We start from the raw sequence: 26,184 nt of genomic DNA, 5'->3' as shown, positions 1-26,184 counted from the left end.
GGAAGCAGAGATCAAAACGAGTGAGCAGAGCAATGGGGGCAGGCATTGTGGGATACTGGTGGAAGCCAGTTCTGTCGACAAAACAATCAGCAGTGTCTACACTGGCTCTTTGTCGACAATAAAGGGAAGGGAAAAGACAAAAGTCTCTCGTAGGGGTGGAAGTTTTTTGTCGCCAAAACTGGGCATTTTTCGTGACAAAAGTCCCACTGTAGTGTGTACGCTCTTGCTTTTTTGTCGCCAAAAGGCAGTTTTTGGCGACAAAACTTGGTAGTGTAGACAAGGCTTTATTAGATATACACAATGAGTATTACTTCTAACAATATAGGTTTGCATTTCAAAGTTCTAGCCTATTTAGCATGAATGGCCCTAATTATTATTTGCATACCTTTCTAACATGACTTTAAAGGTGGGCTTTGGGTCATTCAGCCTGCAAGCTGTTTAACCCTTTCTAGCCATGCATCACACAAGGTGCCTTCTTTCCTGGGGGGGGGAGGTGAACTGTAATATTATCACTTTTAGGTTTTATATGTATGAAACTCTCATAGAGCCATAGAATATCAGGGTTGGAAGGGACCTCAGGAGGCCATCTAGTCTAATCCCCTGCTCAAAGCAGGGCCAATCCCCAATATTTGCCCAAGATCCCTAAATGGCCCCCTCAAGGATTGAACTCACAACCCTGGGTTTATCAGGCCAATGCTCAAACCACTGAGCTGTCTCACGCAGATGCATCTCTGAACCCTGGGTCCTCTCTGACCAAGGACAACCACTGGGACTGGGACATGGTGAAGGAGCAGAGGGGCACAGTAAAGGAGCTTCTGGTTGTAGAACTCGAGAACTTGAAGCAGAAGACACTGCCCAACGCACTCTGGGGTGGGTGTCATGCTCACAGGGTTATGATTATGAATCCTGCTTGTTGCATTTTCCCTAATTAACGTTGGATGACTTTTCTCCTTTCATTAAAAATTTCTTTGCTACACTCAGACTGTGCTTATGAGTGGGGAAGTACTGCCTCTCAGAGGTGCCAAGGGGTGGTGTGTAATTGTCCCAGGTTACTGGGTGGGGGCTGAAGCTGGTTCTGTGTTGTACTGTTGAAAAGAAACCTCTAGATATTGAACCCGGCCCTGGCTGCTGCAGGCTTCACTTGGCAGAAGGGTTACATATGCTTTAACTTTTAGTTTTGTTATGAGCTGGGTGAAACCTTTTTAGGGGCTGAGTTAAAACCTTGTTCAAATTATTGCACATATGAAGGACTCCTCCCATTGAAAATGCTTTTAATAAACAGTTAAGGGATCACACCTGAACCAAAGAATCAGCCGGTGTCTGGCTCAAGTCAGCTGACTCAGGATCCCAGAGGCTCTGTTGACAGATCATGTCCACATTGGGGGCACCATCATCGACAGGCTGCAGGGCTAAAAATCTCCATAGACATTTGGGCTTGGGGCCGAGCTCTGGGCCCCTCCCTCTTCACAGGGTCTCAACTCCCAGAGCTTGGGCTCCAGCCCTAGCCTGAACATCTACACACAGTGATTTTTCAGGGCAGAAGCCTGAATCCCCTGAGCCTGAATCAGCTGATCCACCCAGAGGGGTTTTTTATTCCCCCATAGAGTCTGCCCAGTGGGTGGAGGGTTCAACTGGGTAATTTGATGGGTGGGGGGGGGGGAGTGAGAGAACAACACCCAGAAAATAATAGTGTGACCCTAGGAAAAGCTAGCAAGAGAGCTAGGGTTGCCAGAGCCCTCCCTCTGCGCACCAGATGCTTAGATCCACGTGTCACTTTCCCCTCTAGGTTTCAGAGCAGCAGCCGTGTTAGTCTGTATTCGCAAAAAGAAAAGGAGGACTTGTGGCACCTTAGAGACTAACCCATTTATTTGAGCATGAGCTTTCGCCACAAGTCTTCCTTTTCTTCCCCTCTAGGTGCTGGAAGGAAGGTAACTTGGATTCACCCAGGTGCCGAAGGGTTGGGACCACGTGTCGCCCTATCCGGGGGGTGCCGGAGGACTGGAACCAGGGGTCACTATCCCTTGGGCTGCTGAGAGCCAAAGTGTCCCCTCCCCCCTCGCTGACAAATGCCCCTGACCCAGCTGCTGCGACTTCAATGCTGAAACCGAAAGCGAAAGGCGCCGAGTCCACTTGAATTAGTTTCCCCAAACTCTTCTGCAGACTTTTCCAGGCGCCTGGGGCGGATCCACCGAGCCGGAACTTTGCGCCCTCACTCACATGCCCCCCTTTCAGGTGCCTTTCGGGACTGAAACGTGCCCAGCCTGATCCCCTAATGAAGCTGCCTCCGTCCCGGCCCCAGCCGCCGCCGCCGGGGATCTGACCTTGCGCCCCCGTCCTGGAGAGGCTGGCGCCCTTCCCTAGCTCTTCCCATGCCATGGCCCGGCTGCTGCTCTTGCTCTGCGGCATCATCGGGCTCCTGTCCTCCGGCACCAGCTCGGCCGCGCTGCAAGGTAAGCGAGAGAGCGCAGCCTGCCAGCCGCTCCTCCTCCTCTTCCCCCGGAGCGCAGGGGCTGGGGGTCGGCAAAGGGGGCGGGGGCTGCTCCTGGCAGGGGACGAGCCCGCCCCACCAGCGCGCGGTCCTGAGCGGAGACCATCACCGCCAGCCCAGCTTGGCTGCAGATGGGGGGCTCAGGTGCGCGGTGCGCCCTAGAAGGGGAGCGCACTGGGAAGGAGCCACCTCCGTACGCTCGGGCCACGTGCGCTCTGGGGGAAGGAGGAGTCGGCGAGCCCCGGGGGCACCTGGAGCCAAGCCGTGCGCTCCTGAGCGAGCCTATGCGCGCCTCCGAAAGAGGGGGATCCCGTGCGCTGCTGTTAAGGTCCAGCTCCGAGCCTGGGGACGAGGGGAGGCCCAGGCCCTTCCTGCAGAGTTGGCGTCGCTGCTTTAGCCCCGTGTGCGGTCCTCCGGGCAGCTGCACCGGGATGGGAACCAAAGGACCAGCTCATGGCTGCACCCTGTGCACAAAAGGAACAGGGCACTGGGACTGTTCCCCTCCTTGTAGCCCCTTACCTGGGCCAGCCTCAGTTGCCAACCCATCCTTGCATTGGATCACCCCAAAAGTGTGTGTGTGTGAGGCAGGGGAGGAGATGGAGCCATCAGCCTTCCCCCCCACCCCCCAGCCAGCCTAACAGGGTCGTCTGCAAGGGGAGCCCACGCTACACCGTTCCAAAGGGTGGTACAGTGGGAACACTCCTCCTGTGCACCAGGGAGCTTTGGGAACCGTTGTCCCCTGCTGAGGCATTGTCCTCTAAAATGCCTACTGGGATAGGGCTGTCTGTTTAGGAAGACTCCTTAGTGGGGTGGAAAAGGGATCCACCAGGGGTGGCAGCAGGAGCCCTTCGTAGGAATTCTGTGGGAGCCCTTTTCCACCCCTTTAAGGAGGCTATCACCCAGGAAAGTGCTTCCCAAAGGACTGAAAATCCACAGGTTTATCTTGCATTTTTCCCCATGCCGTGCATTCGGATATGGGTGCTGATGTGGGGGCCTTGGGGAATTCTGGGTACCTGACGTTGAACCAGTGACCAGTGTATTGTAACATATATTTGTGCTGTAGGTGACATACTGATATGACCTCGTGCATGCCCTATATGCAACTTGCAGGCTTGGGGCTATGGTCTGTTCAGACTTCAGGCAGCCCTATGGCCAGCTAGGGTATTTGCTGCTCTGAATCAGATTCTAGTTTCTTTTTCTGTTGTTGACTCTGTTACTGTAAAGATGTACGTCTGATGGCGCTTGCCAAGAGCAACGTTCCGGAGCTGCTGGTGCTCCTGGACACAGCAGAACTGATGTTGCCCACGGAGCTCTGTTCCACATCAGATTTAGCACCCGTGTTTGTGCACATCCACATCTCAATCTGTTGACTTCTACTTGTACCCCTCAAACTTACCTCAGCTGTTCTGTGTGACTACCTGTCGGGACATTTTATTTATTGGTGTGTTTTTTTTTAACTTAATTTTCATAAAGAAACCAACAACAAAATTCATAGAAGTAAATTATGTATTGCTTGAATATGTTACCCAACATAGCACATTTATACATAGATACATAGATATTAAGGTCAGAAGGGACCATTATGATCATCTAGTCAGACCTCCTGCACAATGCAGGCCACAGAATCTCACCCACCCACTCTTGCAATAAACCTCTCACCTTTGTCTGAGCTTATTGAAGTCCTCAAATAATTTCACAGGATATCTAATACAAGTATGCAGTTATACAACTTTACAACGTCTTAACTGCATATCCTTCGCTTTCAGACTTTGTGACACTCTGCCAGCTTCTGTTGATGCCATCAGCTGTTTTAACCTTTGTACTATACCTAACAAAGATCTTTCACTTGGAAGCTGATTCCCATGGTTAAATGTGCAACCAGCTTTTTGGTGGACTGTAAATTAGGGGCGTTTGCTGTAATTAGGTGAGTACTGCCTCTCACTGTATGAAACCTGGCTTGAAATCAGAGCCACCGGGCACTGCACACATTGCAGAATTTCTAGGATTTGATGGGAGAAGAGAATCCTCTTTCTGGAATACATTTAGGAGCCCCCTGTAATCAATTTCCCACCCAAAAGGAGATGAGTTGGATGAAACTTTGAATAAGGGGTGTCAGACTGCGGTTGGCCCTGTGTGAGTGCGCAAAGGGGAGAGGGATGCAAGGAGTCTTTACTTCCCTCCATGTCCTTGTGCCCCTGCACAGAGCCAACCATAGTATGAGTGGGCAGCACTGGACTGGGTGAAGTTAGAGCAGCTAGTCTCCTCCAAGCAGAGGGAGAGGGAAAGTGTGTGTCATCCATCCTGGTGCAGAGCTGAGCTCACATGGCGTTGGGCAAAAGGGTGGCAGGACTGTCGCTGCAACGTGACTCCTGCTCATTTCCTTTAGCCTTGTTAATCTCCTTGTATGATGCGCTACCAGAAGGATAGTCAGCTGCTCAGGTGATGAGGACAGTATATGAACCTCTGTAGATCCGAATAGAATAGATCCAAGGAGAACAGTGGGTGCAGCTTTCTCACGCTGATATTTAGTTACTGGAGTGGGGAGAGGAGGGAAAAATTCAGGGAGCAAAGAGTGGAGGAAATAGGGCGTTTTGCTGAAAGACACAGACAGCTGGCTGTGAATAAATGTTTCAAACTGTTATCATGGGGGATGGAGGAAGCATAAGTAAGCTGAAACCAAGTTGGGCCCACTTGCCAAAAGGAAATATTTGCACATTCCTCCTCCATACTCCACCACGCCCCACCCCCCAGAAGTGATTTTAAACACTTTTGTTACTCATTTGTAATTAAAACATACTTTGGAAACTTAAGGGCCTCAAATGCAGCACTCACTTACACCTGGGCAAGGCCATTGGCATAAATTCATTCATTTCTTTCCATTTATAAAAGACAACTGCTTGGACTCTAGGCACTTAAACCACAATTTAAAATGATCAAAGATAAACATCCAGAATAGACTGCCTTTACTGCCAGAGCCTCTGTACAATAATCATATAAACAGCCCTCGACACTCAAACAAATGTCCCACAACAAATCCTGAATCTTGGCCGGGGGTTAGACTAGATGGCCCTAGCGGTCGCTTCTAACCTTATGGATCTATGATTCTAGCAGGCTGCATAAAAGTTCTTAATCCACCTTGCCCAGAAAATCCTGGGGAAAACAAGATCAACCTTTCAAGCATGTCCTGGAGCTCAGAATAACTAGGAAATGTCAGACCAAAGAGAAAAGCAAATGCTATAGCTGAGGAACTTTCCTGGAGAAGTTCTCAAGTGTCTCCTTCAAAGGTGACTTGCAAGGGATTAAAAATTGTGTTTGTGCTATTTTGCTTATGTATAAAAATGGCCTGTAAAGTATTTTTTCCTCCCTTATTGCTTTTTTAACCTTAAAAATACCAGAAATATTAAGTCTGGTCATCCCTGGTTTTGACAGAGGACTGGTTGGGAGCCACAAAGATATGTATTGAATGCTTTTTCAGCCCTTAATGGAAGGGGCGAGGGTTCTGCATCATTAACAAACCAGCTTTTCTCCCAAGTGTTTTAGTGAAATAAGTATTAACATAACCAAAGAGCTTTACATAGTGTAAATAAAAACCTTGTCCCCCTCTCAATTAATCAGATTTAACTTAAGCAGACAGTATCTCTGCTGTCAGAAATCTATGAGTTCTTCAGTTGTCCAGAGTAGACCAGCTCTGAATTTCTAGTATATATATATATATAAAACCACAGGGGAAAAACACCACCTAAAACCCTTAACTGCCCACTTCTCTCCTGCCACACACATGTTGCTCAGACCATATTTATATATCAAAAAGGATCAAAGACCCCCTTGATTTTTCCCCTTTGTTGGTCATCTTTAAACTGGGGGTGCTGTTAGGTCTAGCTGCCACCGGCAGATCATTGGCAGTTTGCCAAACGTATAAATACAAGCTGTATGAGAGAAACCAGTGACAGGTGACGGTCTCTGTGACTGAACAATGCAATAGAATGCTAGCAGCAGTACAGGCTTCCCCTATGTTGCCCTAGCAACATGCCTCTGTCCTGACTGCAGTGGACCAAGTATGGCATGAGAATAGTCCAGGCTTCAGGCATATTCAGTCACTGTCCCATTCTGCTGAGATTGCTCACGAGCATGCAGAGTTGTGGTGAGACTGTGGATTCCTTGTGGAATTTAGGAACTGATTCAAATCTCAACTTGCACTCATGTTACACCAGTGTAACTGCATTGACTTCAGTGGTTTTACACTTGTGAAGCATGGCTAGAAGAGGTTAAACATCCTGCAAAATAAATAACCTTCAAAAGACATGTGGGGAGATAATATTGTGTTTTTGTGTATTTACATATGTATGAGTAGGGTGGACAATGTAATCAACAAGCCCTGTCTATGCTGTATTCTGATAATTCAGAGGTCAAAAGAAGATCCTAGCATTTAAATGAATTGTAAACAAGGGATATCTCAGTATTCATCTGTCTTTGAAATGTAGTGTGAATGGTGGAGGAACAAGCAAATGGCCTTATGTTAATTCTATAGCTAAGTACCGGTGATGGACCTCTTTAAAAGTCATCCTAATTACCTTTTGAACTCCATCTTGTCAAAGGACATGCAATTGTATAAAAGATCCTTGGGTCCGGATTCTGTCATCTCTGATCAGCTTACGCTTCATCGGAAAAACTTGAGTTGCAAAGACTGAGGTCCCAGTTATGCTGGTATGCCCTGAATGTGATATTTGGACATTGGACTATAACCTATGAACTGTTTCTGAAAGAACTCTTTGCAACTACAAAGCTCACCATCTATGCTGTGAATCTGAACTTCAGTGAATTGAACTCCTTTCTGTCTGTATATTGATCTTTTAACCATACTCTCTCTTTTTTGTTTTTTAATAAATTTTAGTGTAGTTAATAAGAATTGGCTGTAGCGTGTATTTGGGTAAGATCTGGAATATTCATTAACCTGGGAGGTAACGTGTCCGATCCTTTGGGATTGGTAGAACCTTTTCTTTTATATGATGAGATAAGATTTTCAGAAATTTTCATCATATTTGACGTGGGTACCTAGATGGAGGCCTGAGGCTGGATCACTTTAAGGGAACTGTGTTGTTTGGACTTCTGAGTAATCAGTAAAGTAATAAAGAAGCTGTTTTATACTGGCATGGTGAATCTAAGTATTGGAATATCCACCAGCTTTATGGGCATTGTCTGCCCCATTCTTTGCAGTTCACCCTGAGTGACCACAGCTGGCTCCCCACTGGGACCCCGGTCACAAAACTACTGTGAGATCAGAATCAGGCCCCAGGGATTTCACAGCTGTAAACACAGTTATTTAAACAGAGTCTGGTTAATTTCTGTAATTTCTATCAAAATGCCTTTGACAGTAGTTGAGCTTGTGTTATTTAGCTAGAGCATCAGCCTCTAGGACTCAGGAGACCTGTGTTCTAGTCTTAACTCTTCCACTGGCCTGCTGGGTGACCTTAGGCAAATTACTTCATTGCTCTGTGCCTCAGTTTCCCCACCTGTAAATTGGCGATAATGATACTGACCTCCTTTGTAAAATGCTGTGAGATCTACTGATGAAAAGCACTAGATAAGAGCTAGGTGGTGTTGTTATTGCTTTCCTTTCAGTCCAGGATGAATCAATATGTATGAAGCACACGTAGGTGTTATATAGCATTGTGGGTGTAAGGTTGTCCTGTACTTTCAGCCTGACAGACACATCATGAGGTCTAGGAGATCTAGAGAAAACTTTCCGGAGTCCTTAACTACTTTGATCATAAATTCTCCCAACACAGATGTTCAAATGGTATGTTCTAGTGTCAATTAATAAATAATACTACTTAGCACTTTTCATGTATAGGTTTCAATGTGCTTGACCGAGGAAGGCCAGTATCATTAGCACCATTTTACATGTGGGGAAACTGAGGCACAGAGAAGGTAACGTAACTTGCCCATGGTTTGTAAGAGACTAGGGCACAGGCAGTCTGGCCTAGCAGCCGCAGCTGGGCTGATGGCCACAAGTCAAGGATGGCCACAAGGCAGTAGTCAGCAAGCTGGGATCAACAGGAAAGAGTCAGAATCAGAGATAGTTATCAGGCTGGAATCGGGTTGGGGCCAGAGACTGGAGATCAGAAAGCAAGGTGCGGCCTGGCATCACAGCTAGCCAGAAGTCTGCATGTTACCCAGACAACTTCCTACACCACCCTCAGGGTTAAATACTGACCATTGGCCAATCAGAAGCCACAGGGTGCTGTTGCTCTGGCCTGTTTGAGTGATATGGCCCGGGGCGCCTAATTCCTCAGTGCTCCTTGGCTAGCATTCTATGTGATCTGGTGGCAACAAAGGCACCTCAGTTGTTCCAGGCTCTGTGGACCTGGGTTCTAGTCCTATGAATCCTTACATGGTTGCTGAGAAAAGTACTGAAAACTGACCCCCCAGCCAAGTGCTACATCTATTGAACAACACTCCTTTCTCTGTATACTGTATCGTTTATGTGCAGCATACAAAGAAATTGCTACACAAAATGCAGACGTCTTGATCAGCTACTGCCTCCTTTTTCTCCCCACCTGAACCTGATATCCAACTTACGATGCCCTTGAAAGATCACTGTGAGAAAGGACTAAAACCAAAGTATATTTGTACCATAAGAATCTAAGTGTGTGTGAGGAAAACATCTGGAGGTGTTGTGTATAAATATTTTCAAGTTGATCGAAACGCCATATCACTGAGAAAGAGTTAATGCACCAGTGGGTTGATGGGAAATCTCAGGTGACTGCCAATGAGGCATCTGTGTTCTTAGCTCATTGTTATTTAAGCACTGAGATATAGTGGGCTTTGTCAACAATAATACACAAGAGAGGTTGTGATTATGACATCATAGTCATGGCTCTTTCATACTCTGTTGGAAATGTTAAAGGCTTGTACAGCCTGTTGATCACCCATATACATCTTTGACAATTAATTCCAATTTAAATGAAGATGAACATATAGGTTGCAGTCTTTGTGATTCTGGAGTTTACAGGAGAGACTGGAAGCTACACCAAGATCAGGACCCTATTCTGCCACATGTTGCACATATGAGTGAGTCACTGTTCTGAAGTTATTACTCTAAAGTAAACAAGACATAATTATTATCTCTTCTCTACAGACTGAATTAAGGCCCTTCTTCAGGAAAGCAGTTAAGCATGGGCTTAATTTTAAACCCATGCTTAAATCCCATTAAAGTTAAGTATATTCCTGATCAGGCCAGGGAGATTAAGTAACAAAAGGAATCGATGGTAGAGGCAGAAACGGAACTGAGGCCTGCTCTACACTAAAAATTTAGGTCATGAAAAATTCACACTCCAGAGCAACATAGTTAAACTGACCTAATCCCTACAGTAGACCGCGCTAGGTCAATGAAAGAATTCTTCTGTTAACCTAGCTACTGCTTCTCAGGGAGGTGGATTACCTACACCAACGGGAGACCCCATCTGGTCAGCTCAAGTAATGTCGCTGTAGCATTTTGAGTGTAGACAAGCCCATAGGCACCGAACTGCTGTTTGGGCCAGTTGTCCTGCACTGCTAGGACAATGCTTATGTTCAGAGCATCGCCAGGGACTTCTGTATAACCTAGGCTTACAGAGAGGCAGTGGCATTATTGATTTAAGGCAACAACGAAATGGATCTACTGCTCTCTATGAAGTGACTGTGCAGAAGCTACCATAAGCCCATCCGTGTGACCTGCGCTGCCCATCCCTGGGATCTATCATGGGCATCGGAATGCACTAGTAGGGGGGAAAGGGAAGCGGGAGCACAGGCAGGGGACCAGAGAGTGTTTCCAGCAGCGGAGGGGAATGGCTTAGTGAGACTTGCTCCGGAAAAGCTGCTGGGAACCATCCCAACTTCAGACTAGTCTCAGCAGCAGTCGGACTTGTAAGTCCCTGAAAATTGACAGTTTTCTACAGATTAAACTTGTTTGTACCCATTGGTGTGTGCCTATGCATTACAGGCACTGACGTTTTCCCCCCCATGGGTGCTCCGCCCAAGGCCCTACCACCACTCCACGTCTTTCCCCGAGGCCCCGCCCTTGCTTCGCCTACTCCTGCTGCTACTCTGCTCTTGAAGCCCCGCCCTGACTCCGCCTGTTCCCACTCCCGTTCTGCCCCCTCTTCTGAGACCCCACTGCTCCTTCCTCTCAGCCCGCCCCCAGGCTCCTCCCACCAGCCACCGCACACCTGGTTGGCGGTCAGCTGTGGCTGGTGGGTGCTAAGTACCCGCTGTCTTTTTTCCATGGGTGTTTGAGCCCTAGAGCTCCCACGGATTTGGCACCTGTGCTAAGCAGCATCCATGGAAAGTGAGAGAGAGGGACTTGGTCCTCAATGACACAGAAAGTGCGGTATTTTTAACACGGAGATAGCAAACGTGTTCTAGTTATCTTGCTGTTAAATCCTGAGGGGAGACAAGGCACTTACAATGTTTCCCATGCTGTCACCAGCCATCATCAGCACTATGCCCCCTGCCCTGGGTTGACCTGATTGTAAAACCACAGTGCCTTGTCTTCACAATGGTTTTACACGCATGATCTCCTAAGAACAACAACCCTCCTTTTTATCTGGCAGTTAAAACACAGGTAGAGATGTAGGGCTAACCTGCCAAAAATAGTTCCGTTGCACTATGCACCTGGGAGAACATTAACTGCCTGGCATGCCAGGTTGTGTCTAATAGAAGAGCACTAGGGACACCAGCTTCATGCCTGTCCTTGTCAGATAGTGGAAAGCATTCCAGGGAATCAGAGTTCACAAGCTTTTAGCCATGGCAGGGTGCATGTTTCACTCAACTTATCGAATATTAAACAAACCCCTCAGAGCCCTAATGCTCACTTAGGCTGTGGTTTGTTTTTGGGGGGGGGGTTGGGCTTTGAAAAGACACTTGGGCTTAATTAGTGTAATTTATTGAACATCAATAGAGCGCTCAGCACTTCACAAATATCTAGAGACAGTCTCTGCCCTAAGGTGTTTAGGATCTACTGCAGGCACAAGACTAAACACTTTAGACACAAATAGGTTTCCTGCCACACTGTGGGAGCGAATGGTTGGAGAGAGCATTGCTGGCATATGTTAACAGAAAGGACTTATTATACAGTAGCAGCTGCTGGAAACCCAAGGTAGGCAGAGAGGGATGGGATGGGGGCCAAAGCAAATGACTTTCCAGCCTGAAACTTAGCTGCGAATAAAACATTTGGGCCAACTCCGGCTGTTGTCGTGGATGTTCAGACTTGTTCAAAGTGGCCAACGTTTTACATTGCATACTGTGTGGGAACATTCAACCACAAGTGATGAGACCCAGTGTAGGACCAATTGGATGAAAGTCAATGGTGTGTGTCTTGTGTTATGCAGGATCAGACTAAATTATCATAATGGTCCTCTAATGGGGGGGAACTCATTGCTGGGGTGCCCCCTTGAGCCAAGACACAGCATTGCAGGCATTCCCCCCTAGTTATCAGTGTCTCTCATAGGGCTGCAGCCTCCATTACTCCCACTCTGGAGTTCTGTCTCCATGTGTAGCTTCTTCCCTAGTCCACTACTAAGGAGAGCCCCTAACAGCCTCTCCCACAGCCTCCTGACTCCAGAGTCTTCCCCTGCATTGATTCAGGCCTGTCTTCATGGAGCCCTATCCTCCTCCTCAACTGGGCCTGATACTGAATTGAGCCTAACCCCACCACTGCTACCCCCACCCCAGGTTAACCTTTCATTTGCCAGCGTAGGGCATATGCCTCATCACAGCTCCCTTCTGGCTTTAAAGTCTATGAACTGAGTGTCTAAATCAGGGACTGGAAGTCTGGATTAGGGTTGCCAACCCTCCATGATTGGCTTGGAGCCTCCAGGAATTAAAGTTTACTCTTTAATTAAAGAGTATGTCATGTGATGAAATCTCCAGGAGTACAGCCAACATAAATTGGCAACCCTAGTCAGACTCCTAGGTTCTTCTTCAAGTATTTGTCCATGTGGATCCCACTCATAGTGCACAGGCATCCTACAGGCAGGAGCTGATAATGTTTTCACCAGCATTATCTGTAGGGGCTGTGTGCGTTCCCCACCTGCCCTCCTCCTCCCCTTCCCAAGGGTGTAAAGAGAGGAGCGATCCCAGATGCTCCTCAGTTCCCTCTTTCCACCACTGGCAGCAAGTTGGAACAACCTCAGTGTCCCCACAGTTGCTCAAGGTAGGCTTGCTACATAGTGTTTACCATTGTGACTGTACTTATTTTATTGTTGCTGGTTATAGTTTACTCATTTAGGCTGGTGGAAAAAAGTATCTATAGTTTTCTATTAGAGTTAGATTAGAGTTACTGGTATCGGGGTTATCAGCCTCATGGTCAAACCTAGGTCGCCCAACATGAGACCCGGCAATTCCCTTGACTGACAGACACAATCAGTGTTCCTTTTGTTTCAGGGAGATCCCTATCCCCACAACGTGTGCAACTAATCGGTTATGCCCAAAACACACCCAAAACTCAAGGGAGGCCCATCTGAGACTTTTTGGGATGGAAAAGTCTGTGAGGGAAGTGTCTGATTTGGGAGTGATCCAGAGAGAAGAGGTGCCTGCCCCTTCCTTAAAACCTCATGCTTCTAGTTCTCCATCTACAAGAGACATTGCTCTGGGCTCTTGGGGATTGAAGAGAGCTCATGCTTCATCCAAGAGCTCAAAGACTGTATCTCAGAAGCCCTCGGAGCAGTGAGGCACCCCTGTTGTTTGTGGAAGACAGAAGCACAGCTGCTTCTCAGCGCCAGTCCACACCTCTGGTACTGAGTAAGAAAAAGCCATAGATCACTATAGACTCGACTAGTTCTGCATCGGGGAAGTCGGTATATGATATGTCATCGAACTCAGCACCAATCCTCACCAAGCAAAAATCGTTCCCTTGGAGCAACTATTGACACTGAGGATCATGAGGCTGTTTGTTTCAGTCTCATCTGGGGTATCGATAATTTAAAAATCCGGTGGCACCAGCCAGCACACTGGCACTGACTCACCCGGTGCCGATTCACTCGGTACCACTTTCCACAGTGCACAGATTTCTGGTACTGACCGTTTCAATGGAGGTGTCCAGCACTGCCCGAGCGGAACTCAGAGACCACTTGAAGTGGAGTCTACTCTCCACTGTTTACAATCTCAAAATCCACCTTGGGTACTGGTAATGCAGATCTCTCTTCACCTGAGACTCTGAGAAAATCTGGGAGCCCACCTCAGAATCTCCAAGATCTCAGCTCCTCCTATTTATCTTAACAAAGAGAAGGTTAAAGGGTGACTTCATTATAGGCTGTAAGTGCCTACATGGGGAACGGAGATTTAAGAATGGGCTCTTCAATCTAGCCGAGAAAGGTCTAACATGATCCAATGGCTGGAAGTTGAAGCTAGACAAATTCAGACTGGGAATAAGGTGTGATTTTTCAACAATGAGAGTAATTAACCATTGCAACAATTTACCAAGCCTTGTGGTGGATTCTCCATGACTGACAATTTTTAAATCAAGGTTGGATTCTCTAAAAGATCTGCTCTAGGAATTATTTTGGGGAAGTTCTATGGCCTGTGTTATACAGGAGGTCCAACTAGATGATCACAGTGATCCCTTCTGGCCTTGGAATCTATGAATGAATGAATCTTCCGATTGAGGGATTTTCATCATCCTCTTCCTTGGCCTCTTCCAGCAGGAACCTTTTCTCCTGGTCGCTCTAGAGACAGGGACTTTTATAAAAGTGATTCTCATCACAATCCAATTCTACAGAAGTCATGTACTTGAAATTCCCATTCTTGGATCCCACCTCATTGGTCAAATATAATGTATTCTTATGGCTTCTAGACCCGGCCACACAAGCATTCATGGGCATACTCAGTATCTGGACCACTTCTAGTTTCCTCCTTCAAGAGCCTCAGAGAGGATGTCATTCCAGAGGAGCAGCAACTTCAGAATGAAGGAGAGGACATGGGTTGACAAGAGGATCCATCAATGCCTTTATATTTTTCACCCTCCTCTCTGGATGAAGAAATGGTTTCATCTGCCCCTGATGTCACTGAGGGCTGTAGGGCATTTAAAGACAACCTCAAAAAGATGGCAGAAGTCTTGAAATTCCTCTTTAGAAAGCATGTAAACAATTTGATGTCTTACAACCAGTCTCTCAAGGTTGCATTGCCATGCCTATAAATGAAGAAATTTTGGACCCAGCCAAGGATGTATGTGCCACTTCAGTCTCCATCCCTGCCCCATCTCCAGTGCATAGGGCACCTGCACACCATGAGTGGGATCTCATGGACAGAACATCTCAAAGAACCAAAGTAACCATTTTTTCTAGTCCTTCCTCTCCCAGTAACTTACAAAATAACCTTGGGCAACTCACCACGGGTCAGTTTTTCAAAAGTGGTTTGTAATTTTGGGTATCCACCTTTAGACTTTGAGGTTTAGATTTTCAAAGGGACCTAATGAAGTTAGGCACCTAACTCCCAGGGAAAGTCATAGAATCATAGAATATCAGGGTTGGAAGGGACCTCAGGAGGTCATCTAGTCCAACCCCCTGCTCAAAGCAGGACCAATCTCCAATTTTTGCCCCAGATCCCTAAATGGCCCCCTCAAGGATTGAACTCACAATCCTGGGTTTAGCACGCCAATGCTCAAACCACTGAGCTATCCCTCCCCCCCAAAGTCACCTAGCTCTCTAGGGCTCCTTTGTGTATCTCAGCCCTCAGACCTGATTCGCCCCATCTGGCACTTCATGTAATCATTCACACCCATGCAAAGCGGATATAAAACACTACCAATTCAGAATTCTCCCCTCACTGATACAAATGGGAGTGTTTTGAACCTATTTTGCACAGATACAAAAAAATTCACAAGGTGCACAGCAGTGGAGAATTGAGTCCCTGTGGCCCGAGTTTCAGAAAGTTGCATCTGCAGTTCCCAGTGGTGTGATAGGTGTTTATCTCCTCTGAAAATCAGACACTGGGAAGTGTCTAAAGTTGGGCATTCAGAAACACAAAGACCCAAAATTAGAAGCCACTTAAAAATTTGAGCTCTACCCTCTCTGTCCTTCAATTTACATATTTGTAAAATAGCAGTAATAATATTATCCTGTAGGACTGTTAAGGCTTAATTCATTAACCTTTATAAATTGGTTTGAGATCCTTGGGTGAAAGGCGCTGCCTGAGGGCAAAGTGGGCGTTTGCATGGTATATATTATACACTGTGATTTTTTTTTTCATTACACTTGGACAGGGAGAATGGGATTTTTTTCCTTTATGCTTTTCTGCAGTATTTGTTTTACTGCAGTTAAAACTATTTGTTTGTAGCTCCAAGATCAAGTAAGATCTTGTCCTGCACAAGAAATGTGTGACAAATATGTGTTAGGACTAACGTCTTAAACTTTTGAGAGAGATTTTGGTGAATAGTGAGGACCTCGTAGAAGAAATGGTTGTAGGGGATAATCTTGGCTCAAGTGATCATGAGCTAATTCAGTTCAAACTGAACGGAAGGATTAACAAAAATAAATCTGCAATTAGGGGTTTTGATTTCAAAAGGGCTGACTTTCAAAAATTAAGGAAATTAGTTAGGGAAGTGGATTGGACTGAAGAACGTATGGATCTAAAGGCAGAGGAGGCCTGGGATTATTTTAAATCAAAGCTGCAGAAGCTATCAGAAGCCTGCATCCCAAGAAAGGGGAAAAAATTCATAGGCAGGAGTTGTAGACCCAGCTGGATGAGCAAGCATCTCAGAGAGGTGATTAAGAAAAAGCAGAAGCATACAGGGAGTGGAAGATGGGGGATGGGGGGGGATCAGCAAGGAAAGCTACCTTATTGAGGTCTGAACATGTAGGGATAAAGTGAGACAGGCTAAAAGTCAAGTAGAGTTGGACCTTGCAAAGGGAATTAAAACCAATAGTAAAAGGTTCTATAGCCATATAAATAGGAAGAAAACAAAGAAAGAAGAAGTGGGACTGCTAAACACTGAGGATGGAGTGGAGGTTAAGGATAATCTAAGCATGGCCCAATATCTAAACAAATACTTTGCCTCAGTCTTTAATAAGACTAAAGAGGATCTTAGGGATAATGGTAGGATGACAAATGGGAATGAGGATATGGAGGTAGATATTACCATATCTGAGGTAGAAATGAAACTCAAACAGCTCAATGGGACTAAACCGGGGGGCCCAGATAATCTTCATCCAAGAATATTAAAGGAATTGGCACATGAAATTGCAAGCCCATTAGCAAGAATTTGTAATGAATCTGTAAACTCAGGGGTTGTACCGTATGATTCGAGAATTGCTAACATAGTTCCTATTTTTAAGAAAGGGAAAAAAAGTGATCCGGGTAACTATAGGCCTGTTAGTTTGACATCTGTAGTATGCAAGGTCTTGGAAAAAATTTTGAAGGAGAAGGTAGTTAAGGACGTTGAAGTCAATGGTAAATGGGACAGAATACAACATGGTTTTACAAAAGGTAGATCGTGCCAAACCAACCTGATCTCCTTCTTTGAGAAAGTAACAGATTTTTTAGACAAAGGAAACGCAGTGGATCTAATTTACCTAGTTTTCAGTAAGGCATTTGATACCATGCCACATGGGGAATTATTAGTTAAATTGGATAAGATGGGGATCAATAGGAAAATTGAAAGGTGGATAAGGAATTGGTTAAAGGGGAGACTACGACGGGTCCTACTGAAAGGTGAACTATCAGGCTGGAGGGAGGTTACCAGTGGAGTTCCTCAAGGATCGGTTTTGGGACCAATCTTATTTAATTTTTTTATTACTGACCTCGGCACAAAAAGTGGGAGTGTGCTAATAAAGTTTGTGGATGATATAAAGCTGGGAAGTATTGCCAATTTAGAGAAGGACAGGGATATCCTACAGGAGGATCTGGATGACCTTGTAAACTGAAGTAATAGTAATAGGATGAAATTTAATAGTGAGAAGTGTAAGGTCATGCATTTAGGGATTAATAACAAGAATTTTAGTTATAAGCTGGGGACACATCAATTAGAAGTAACGGAGGAGAAGGATCTTGGAGTACTGGTTGATCATAGGATGACTATGAGCCGCCAATGTGATATGGCCGTGAAAAAAGCTAATGCGGTCTTGGGATGCATCAGGAGAGGTATTGCCGGTAGGGATAAGGAGGTGTTAGTACCGTTATACTGTTGTACCAATAAAATAAAAACCAGCAGGATCTTATTAAAGGGAAAAAGGCAAAATACCACATTTATTGTGAATACAGAAAGAATCATAGTAAGCAGTTAGTTATAGCTATAACATTCCATTCAATCTCATATTTATTCTCACATTCATTCATACAAACACACACACACACACATACACACCCACACACACAGGTTCTGCAAGGTTGTTATCATAGTTACCAGCCTTAGAGTTGCTCATGCCAAGCCACTGGCCAGGTGGCCTGGACATGAGGAGGGAGCAGGGCCTTGTCAGATGCTCATCTGATGCTCCTGGAAGTTGGCTTTCAGAATCAGACCCCAAAGTTCTCACTTTTTAGAGTCTATTTTTATAGGAATTTCTTCCTATGCCAGTCTATGGGAATTGCTTCATCATGCTGTTGCTGAATCAATCAGCAGATAGCACATTCCTGACGGCTCCAAGATGTTATCTCGTTCTTTGGTTCTCCCATTCTTGAGGCTGTTGGGTGGATTCCAGTCTGCCCTCCGGGGGTGGGGGTCCTCTGGTTATTTCCACTTGACGCCTTCTTCAGTCAATGGACACTGGATTCTTAGGCTGGCACCTCCCTGATCATTCAGTTATTATCCACACCAAGCATCCATCCACATACATCCTCTATCTCTATTTTAATCACAATGGTTAATACAACAAAAGGGCATGAAAGTCTCTGGGTGCTGTTTCTGTTGTTAGGGTATTGCTTTGAGTCTCTCTCTCTGTGAACTGCTTTGAGAACAGACTCTGTCTTAGAATGTACTAACACAGTTAGCAGCTTGCAAGTTTCACACATAGAGGGAGAGAAAGAGTACCAAAAACCAAGAGACCTCTTAATTAGTAATACCCTGGAATTTGAACTATGGGGAATCAAACTCATTTGTGATTTTAATTCAGAACTTCTTTAATATGATCCAACATAATCCCCCTTTTGACACTAAGATTTATAATCGTCAGTGTCACTTTCTATGTAGCCTATTCAAGAGAAAGTACTGTGAGGCAATTTGAGTTTGTGATTCCAATTCATGCCACATACATGATCCTAGTGATGTATCTTTACTATAAGGTTCTGGGGCAACAGGCAAGGTGAGGCACACCCACTTTTGAGGAGTCCATTCGGTACAACCTCTAGTGTCCAATAGCTTCCCTCCCTCCCCAGCCCACTGGCTCAAGGTCCAGGGTAGCCAAAAGGATCCCATGTGTAATATGGGGAGTGGGTTAACCTTCAATACCTTTGCCTCCAGGGACTGTTGGTGTGCAATTTTGACAACAATTTCTCCCATTAACAAGTCTGGTTTACAATAGTGGAAACATATTGCATCCATTCATATTGATAAGTGTCAAACAATGATCTCTTTCTTTTTTAACAAATGCATCAAACCCTTAATATTTCCCAATATGACCCAGAACATTTTGTGTTCCAAAGTAGCTAGTGCAAGTATCTGCATTTCAGTGCATCCCATAGCTATGGCTGTGTAGTTTCCTATTTCTAATATATATATATTTTTTTTATGGATAAGCCATGTGGTAGTATTAAGCCATTACTAAAGATTCCATCGGCCTTTTAGGTTACCCAGACCAATTTGGACCAAGTCTACATTGGCATGTACTTGTTTTTGTATCAGGCTGTCCTGTAGCTGGGACAGAAAGCTTAATTTATTTTTAAGTTCCTGCAGGTCTTCAGTATTTTTTTTTAAACACACAACAGTGCTAGCAACAACACAAAACACAAGACAAAACATAGAACACAGAACACAATTTCTATTGTGACAGTAGATTCATGGTATTGGGTTGCTTTTCAGCTGGCAGCTTTTCCTGATTTTCTGAAAGACAAAAAGAACATGTTTCTACCCCTTTTGGGGTGGCAGATTATTGCTTAAAATATTTCTTTTACAAATACCCTTGCTGATTGCAGGCAAAACAGAGAAATTGCCCCCATATTTTCCTGTTTTTGTTCTATAGGCAGGCCAGGTTTCAATGGCTTTTATCTTTTAAGGGTTATGGGGAAATTATCCCACTGTTTAGTCATTAAATCCCTGAGTTTTCCTTCTTATACAGCAGACCAAGTTTATAATGTTTTTCCTGCTGTGTTAAGCTTTAAGTTTTATTTACAGGTAATAACTGAGAAGCATCATTACCATACGACCTTAAAGGATTTTTCCAAAAATCATACACACTATACGTTGTTACAGGGATACTTATTATCATTAAATTTATTAAAATTATCTTGTTATCCCATGCCTTTTATTTAGACAATTTGTTTGCTGACCAGGTATGTCCTTTATCTGCAGCTCCTTTGTGCTGCTAGTTCTTTCCTTCCTTTATCATTTAGGTAATTTGCATTTTCACAGAAACTTCCTGCTTTTGGATTTAAAGCCATCAGCAGCTCAGAGACTCTATCTTAAAAGGGACACAATCAACTTTCACCAGAGTTTTGATTACTTTTAACTTCTGCTTCCAAAACACACAGCAATCTGAAAAAGAAAACCCAACCTATTGTGGCTCCCTTTGGAGCCCTAATAGCATTTTAATTAAGTAGCATGGCATGTTTGCATTTCTTTTGCCCCTTCTACAATATACCCTGCACATGTTCTGGGGCAAATGCACATTCCTTCCATAGTTTAACTTCTATAACATTATCCAGATCCATTTTTACATAAGGTGTCACTATTTTTTTTTTTGCTTACAGAGTTTTCATGTCCCTTTATCAAAGTGACAGTCTGATTACTCAGAGCCATTTTAAGACTCAGTGTTTCTAACATTGCTTCTTTTTGTTTTGTGCACCTCACCCCTGCTGTTGCTTCAGAGAGGCACTGTCTTTTTTTAATTTTTTTTTTTACTACAACTCTCATCTGCTGTTTTGTTACAAAAACAAACAAACAAAAAACAAACAAACAAAAAGAATCCCAATTTTTTTTTTTATATTCTCCTGATTTTGACTGCCGTGCTGCAGCCACAACTTAAAAACATTTTAAATTTTGTAAAGCATTGAGTTACCTTTTAAGGGTTAAATGCCAAATCCCAAAGCCAAACAACACTAATTACCTGTGTCTAGCAAAAAGGTCTGTCAGTTTTGCAACTTTGAATTAAAGAGTCAAATGGATTTTTAGTGGCATTATTTAAAACAAAAACAAAACTAACTGGTCCTTAGAACTTTACATATTTACACACACACAGACAGATACATACACGTTTTCTTTTCCTTAACATCCCTTCCACACTGCTCTGTTTTTTACATCTTACATTCCCTTTATACATTTGAGGCAGTTAAGTTCCAATAGAACCCTCTTATGTTCTTTTAGCAAATTTGACTAAATTGTCCAGTCAAATGATTTTAATCAGATAGTTTATTTTTGCCTGGCTAATTTACAGACATTCCTTTGGAAAAGGGCCCATTTTTCTTTCAGAATGGCTGCAAAGAAACCAAGGAGGTATTGTTTCATGATTTCTGTGTGTATATAAAGTCTGCTGCAGTTTCCACGGTAAACATCTGATGAAGTGAGCTGTAGCTCACGAAAGCTCATGCTCAAATAAATTGGTTAGTCTCTAAGGTGCCACAAGTACTCCTTTTCTTTTTGCGAATACAGACTAACACGGCTGTTCCTCTGAAACAAGAATGCTCAAACACTTTTCCTTTTTAACATTTTCGGTTAAAAGTTGTTTGGGTGAAATACAAAGTTTAACTGCTTAATTCCCTCCAGCCTCTGCAGAGTTAACTTTTTTTTTTTTTTTTACTCTCTTTTCTCTTTGTAATTATGCCTGGGGGTGCCATACATAGGACCTTCTCCCCCTTTACCTGCCTCCCTCCAGCCTCTGCAGAGTTAAATTTTTCACTCTTTTTGTATTCCTGGAGTGCCTCTTTCACTATTTTCATCTGGCTTTGGGTATTTGTAGCCAGCACCTTCCAATTGTCTGCTCCCTTTTCCGTTTGTGCCTTTTCCTCTTTACATGAAGACAAGCGGAGGGAAGAATCCTTACATGCCTCCCACAACAACCAAATTGCTGCTGCATCTCTTTTGGCAGCACTAGAAGGTTTGTATATGAGGATATACTGAGCCAATCTATCCTCTAGGTCCGAAATAGTGCAGACATCAGCTAGGGCTTGTTTAGTCCAAGGACTGTGCCCACATTTTTGAAGGATTTGTTTAAAAGGTGTAATTTCTTTAACAAAAGGTGAGGTTGGAGTTCCTTCTGACTCCATTCCTCCCTCTGGTACTGGCTTACCCTGTTTTCTTTTAAACATCTTAACATGGATATTTCAATCTCTTTGTCACTGCTGGTATTACTTAGCAAGTGACACAGCCTAGATTCTGAAATCATAGCTTAATCTATGCGTTTTTCCCCTGCTACCTTCCCGGAGGTCAGCAGGTCCCCTGCTACCTTCTCGGAGGCCAGCAGGTCCGGTTAACCTGTTCTTCCCTGCTACCTTCTCGGAGGCCAGCAGGTCCCCTGCTACCTTCTCGGAGGCCAGCAGGTCTGGTTTAATCTGTTTTCCCTACTACCTTCTTGGAGGCCAGCAGGTCACCTGCTACCTTCTCGGAGGCCAGCAGGTCTGGTTTAATCTGTTTTTCCTGCTACCTTCTCGGAGGCCAGCAGGTCGCCTGCTACCTTCTCGGAGGCCAGCAGGTCTGGTTAACCTAATAGAAATGCCTAGCTCACTAGAGCTGGCGGTGTGCACACCAATATTTACAATAACTGAGGTTTTTTACCAATATTCCCCCTTTCGCAATTCTCCACCAAAATGTTGTACCAATAAAATAAAAACCAGCAGGATCTTATTAAAGGGAAAAAGGCAAAATACCACATTTATTGTGAATACAGAAAGAATCATAGTAAGCAGTTAGTTATAGCTATAACATTCCATTCAATCTCATATTTATTCTCACATTCATTCATACAAACACACACATACACACCCACACACACAGGTTCTGCAAGGTTGTTATCATAGTTACCAGCCTTAGAGTTGCTCATGCCAAGCCACTGGCCAGGTGGCCTGGACATGAGGAGGGAGCAGGGCCTTGTCAGATGCTCATCTGATGCTCCTGGAAGTTGGTTTTCAGAATCAGACCCCAAAGTTCTCACTTTTTAGAGTCTATTTTTATAGGAATTTCTTCCTATGCCAGTCTATGGGAATTGCTTCATCATGCTGTTGCTGAATCAATCAGCAGATAGCACATTCCTGACGGCTCCAAGATGTTATCTTGTTCTTTGGTTCTCCCATTCTTGAGGCTGTTGGGTGGATTCCAGTCTGCCCTCCGGGGGTGGGGGTCCTCTGGTTATTTCCACTTGACGCCTTCTTCAGCCAATGGACACTGGATTCTTAGGCTGGCACCTCCCTGATCATTCAGTTATTATCCACACCAAGCATCCATCCACATACATCCTCTATCTCTATTTTAATCACAATTGTTAATACAACAAAAGGGCATGAAAGTCTCTGGGTGCTGTTTCTGTTGTTAGAGTATTGCTTTGGGTCTCTCTCTCTGTGAACTGCTTTGAGAACAGACTCTGTCTTAGAATGTACTAACACAGTTAGCAGCTTGCAAGTTTCACACATAGAGGGAGAGAAAGAGTACCAAAAACCAAGAGACCTCTTAATTAGTAATACCCTGGAATTTGAACTATGGGGAATCAAACTCATTTGTGATTTTAATTCAGAACTTCTTTAATATGATCCAACAATACAAGGCACTGGTGAGACCTCACCTGGAATACTGTGTGCAGTTCTGGTCTCCCATGTTTAAGAAGGATGAATTCAAACTGGAACAGGTACAGAGAAGGGCTACTAGGATGATCCGAGGAATGGAAAACTTGTCTTATGAAAGGAGACTCAAGGAGCTTGTCTTGTTTAGTCTAACTAAAAGAAGGTTGAGGGGAGATATGATTGCTCTCTATAAATATATCAGAGGGCTAAATACCGGAGAGGGAGAGGAATTATTTAGCTCAGTACCAATGTGGACACAAGAACAAATGGTTATAAACTGGCCGCCAGGAAATTTAGACTAGAAATTAGACGAAGGTTTCTAACCATCAGAGAAGTGAAGTTTTGGAACAGCCTTCCAAGGGAAGCAGTGGGGGCAAAAGATCTATCTGGCTTTAAGATTAAACTCAATAAGTTTATGGAGGAGATGGTATGATGGGATAACATGGTTTTGATAATTAAATATTCATGGTAAATAGGCCCAATGGCCTGTGATGGGATATTAGATGGGGTGGTATCTGAGTTACCCAGGAAAGAATTTTCTGTAGTATCTGGCTGATGAATCTTGCCCATATGCTCAGGGTTTAGCTGATCGCCATATTTGGGGTCGGGAAGGAATTTTCCTCCAGGGCAGATTGGAAGAGGCCCTGGAGGTTTTTCGCCTTCCTCTGTAGCATGGAGCACGGGTCACTTGCTGGAGGATTCTCTGCTCCTTGAAGTCTTTAAACCACGATTTGAGGACTTCAATAGCACAGACATAGGTGAGAGGTTTTTTGCAGGAGTGGTGGGTGAGATTCTGTGGCCTGCCTTGTGCAGGAGGTCAGACTAGATGATCATAATGGTCCCTTCTGACCTAAATATCTATGAGTCTATGAGGATCTTGGCAGCTCCTGGCACTGCTTCCCAATTGTGGCCAGATCCACTCACTGCTCTATCTCTTTAGTTCCCCCCTCTACAATTTCCCCTCAGAGGCCTTATTAACACTAGGAATATTGACAAGCATTTTTCTGCATGAATGCAGCTCTGCTAGTTGTGGCAGGGTTAGATGAGCATGGTAAAAACACCTGTCTCCATCAGTACAGCTGCACAGGTGCAGAAAAACGCCTATGGATTTTCCCAGTGTACATGCACCCAGTGTCCCCCTGTTTGCGAATAAAGCTACAGGACTTCAGACCAGGGATGAAAGTAACTGACCGGTATGCAGGGCGGCCGGGGTCCTGGGCAAGGGGGAGGGGGGCGCTCTGGGCCCCTGGAAGGGGCGGGGCCTCAGGCAGAAGGGGTGGGGCTGGGGCCAGACTACCCCAGCCAGCCCTTCACCGCTGCCCAGCCTGCGCTGCCCGGAACTCCGGCGGCGATTTAAGGGCCCAGGGCTCCAGCCACTGTCTCGGTAGCGGCAGTGGTGGCCAGGAGTCCCAGGCCCTTTAAATCACCGCTGGAGTCCTGGGGTAGCGGCGGCAGCCGGGAGCCCTGGGGCTCCAGTGGCAATTTAAAGAGCCAGGGGGTAGGCCCGGTAGGCCTTTAAATCACCGGGCTCCGGGGCAACTGCCCCCTTTCCTCCCGCCACCCCCCTTCAGCGGCCCTGCTGGTACAGTTGGCTGTGTACCGGTGGCCACTTTCTTACGAGTACGCTGGACCGGACTGGACGGGCTTACTTTCACCTCTGCTTCAGACACATGAGAAGACACTCTGCTCGGCCTCCATGCATCTCTATTCCTATTTGTGGGGTCATGGGCTTCTCCTTAAGGGACCCCTAAAAAGGCACTGCATATTAGATATGCATCTAGCAGTCCTGCAGAATCCACCATGGCCCTGGTGCATCTCACTGCTTTAGCATCAAACCTTGAAGGCTTTGGCTGGATTAAATCAGGGGTTGGGAATGAGTTGTGAGGTTTTCCTTTTCAAGCTGAACCAGTTGACCCACCCTAAGTCCTCTTTCCTTTCCCATTCCTCCTTCTCTCTTTGGGCCTAATACAAGGCCCACTGGAATTTATGGGCATTGGATCAGGCCCTTAGTCTGCCAAGAAGGAAAGGAAAATTGTTAAAAAGTGGCCATCACTTCAGTGACGCAGCACACTGAGATTATGTGGAATCCTTTGGAACTGATAAGATATCAGTGGAACTGTTATGAAATAGTCCTTGGAACTATTTTTCAAGTCCATATCCTTACATATGTGCATCTTGGGTTTGGTCGAATATTACTTACACACCTTAAAGAATGCCTCCCTGTGCCCAGGATTCTGAGCTGCCTGCTGTATGAACTGTGAGTTTACATCCGGGGAGAAACACAACTGCAAGTCTTTCCCTTTGGGAGACCTGCTCTACATTCACGACCCACTGAGATAGCTGAGCTTCTCTGGGATGACGACATGGGGAGTGCTTAGCATGGTCAAGACCCAGATTTTCCAAAGTGGCCTCTAATTTTGGATGCCTGGATTTTTGGGTATTTTATTATAGACACCTGGGGCCAGAACTGACATGTGGGGAGAGGTATATGGAGTCACATGCCCCTCCCCCCATCAGATTTGCGGCTTGGCTTGTACTGAGCATGCTCACACAAAATGAGCATGCTCAGTAACACTTTTGAAGCCAGCTGTGCTCACTCTGCCCCTTCTCCCCCCACTGTCAGTAGGCATTGGTAATCTCTACCTGAGGCTCCAAGTTTCAGAGGTGCTGAGCATCCACAACTCTACTTGAAGTCAAGGGGAGCTCTGAAAATGCTTTTCATAACCTACAAATAGTTGCCGGTTAAAGAGGAAGAAAACAAGAGCACTGTAAAAACAATGGGAGTCCCAGCCTCCTTTTGGGAA

The 26,184-nt window shown here is 45.1% G+C and overlaps 1 protein-coding gene across 2 annotated transcripts in view; it reads left to right on the top strand.

The window, feature by feature from the left end:
• Positions 1-1,946: 1,946 nt before the first annotated feature.
• LOC140905480 (uncharacterized) overlaps positions 1,947-26,184 on the top strand; it is a 59,272-nt gene continuing 35,034 nt past the window's right edge. For both annotated transcript variants that reach the window (XM_078851194.1, XM_078851193.1), the window contains exon 1: positions 1,947-2,450. In XM_078851194.1, the coding sequence (XP_078707320.1) occupies positions 2,375-2,450 (76 nt within the window). In that variant the 5' untranslated portion in view covers positions 1,947-2,374. The remainder of the gene's footprint in view (positions 2,451-26,184) is intronic.

The sequence above is a fragment of the Lepidochelys kempii genome, chromosome 1, assembly GCF_965140285.1.
Source record: "Lepidochelys kempii isolate rLepKem1 chromosome 1, rLepKem1.hap1, whole genome shotgun sequence".
NCBI lineage: Eukaryota > Metazoa > Chordata > Testudines > Cheloniidae > Lepidochelys > Lepidochelys kempii.
This window is presented reverse-complemented; position numbering and strand designations above follow the sequence as displayed.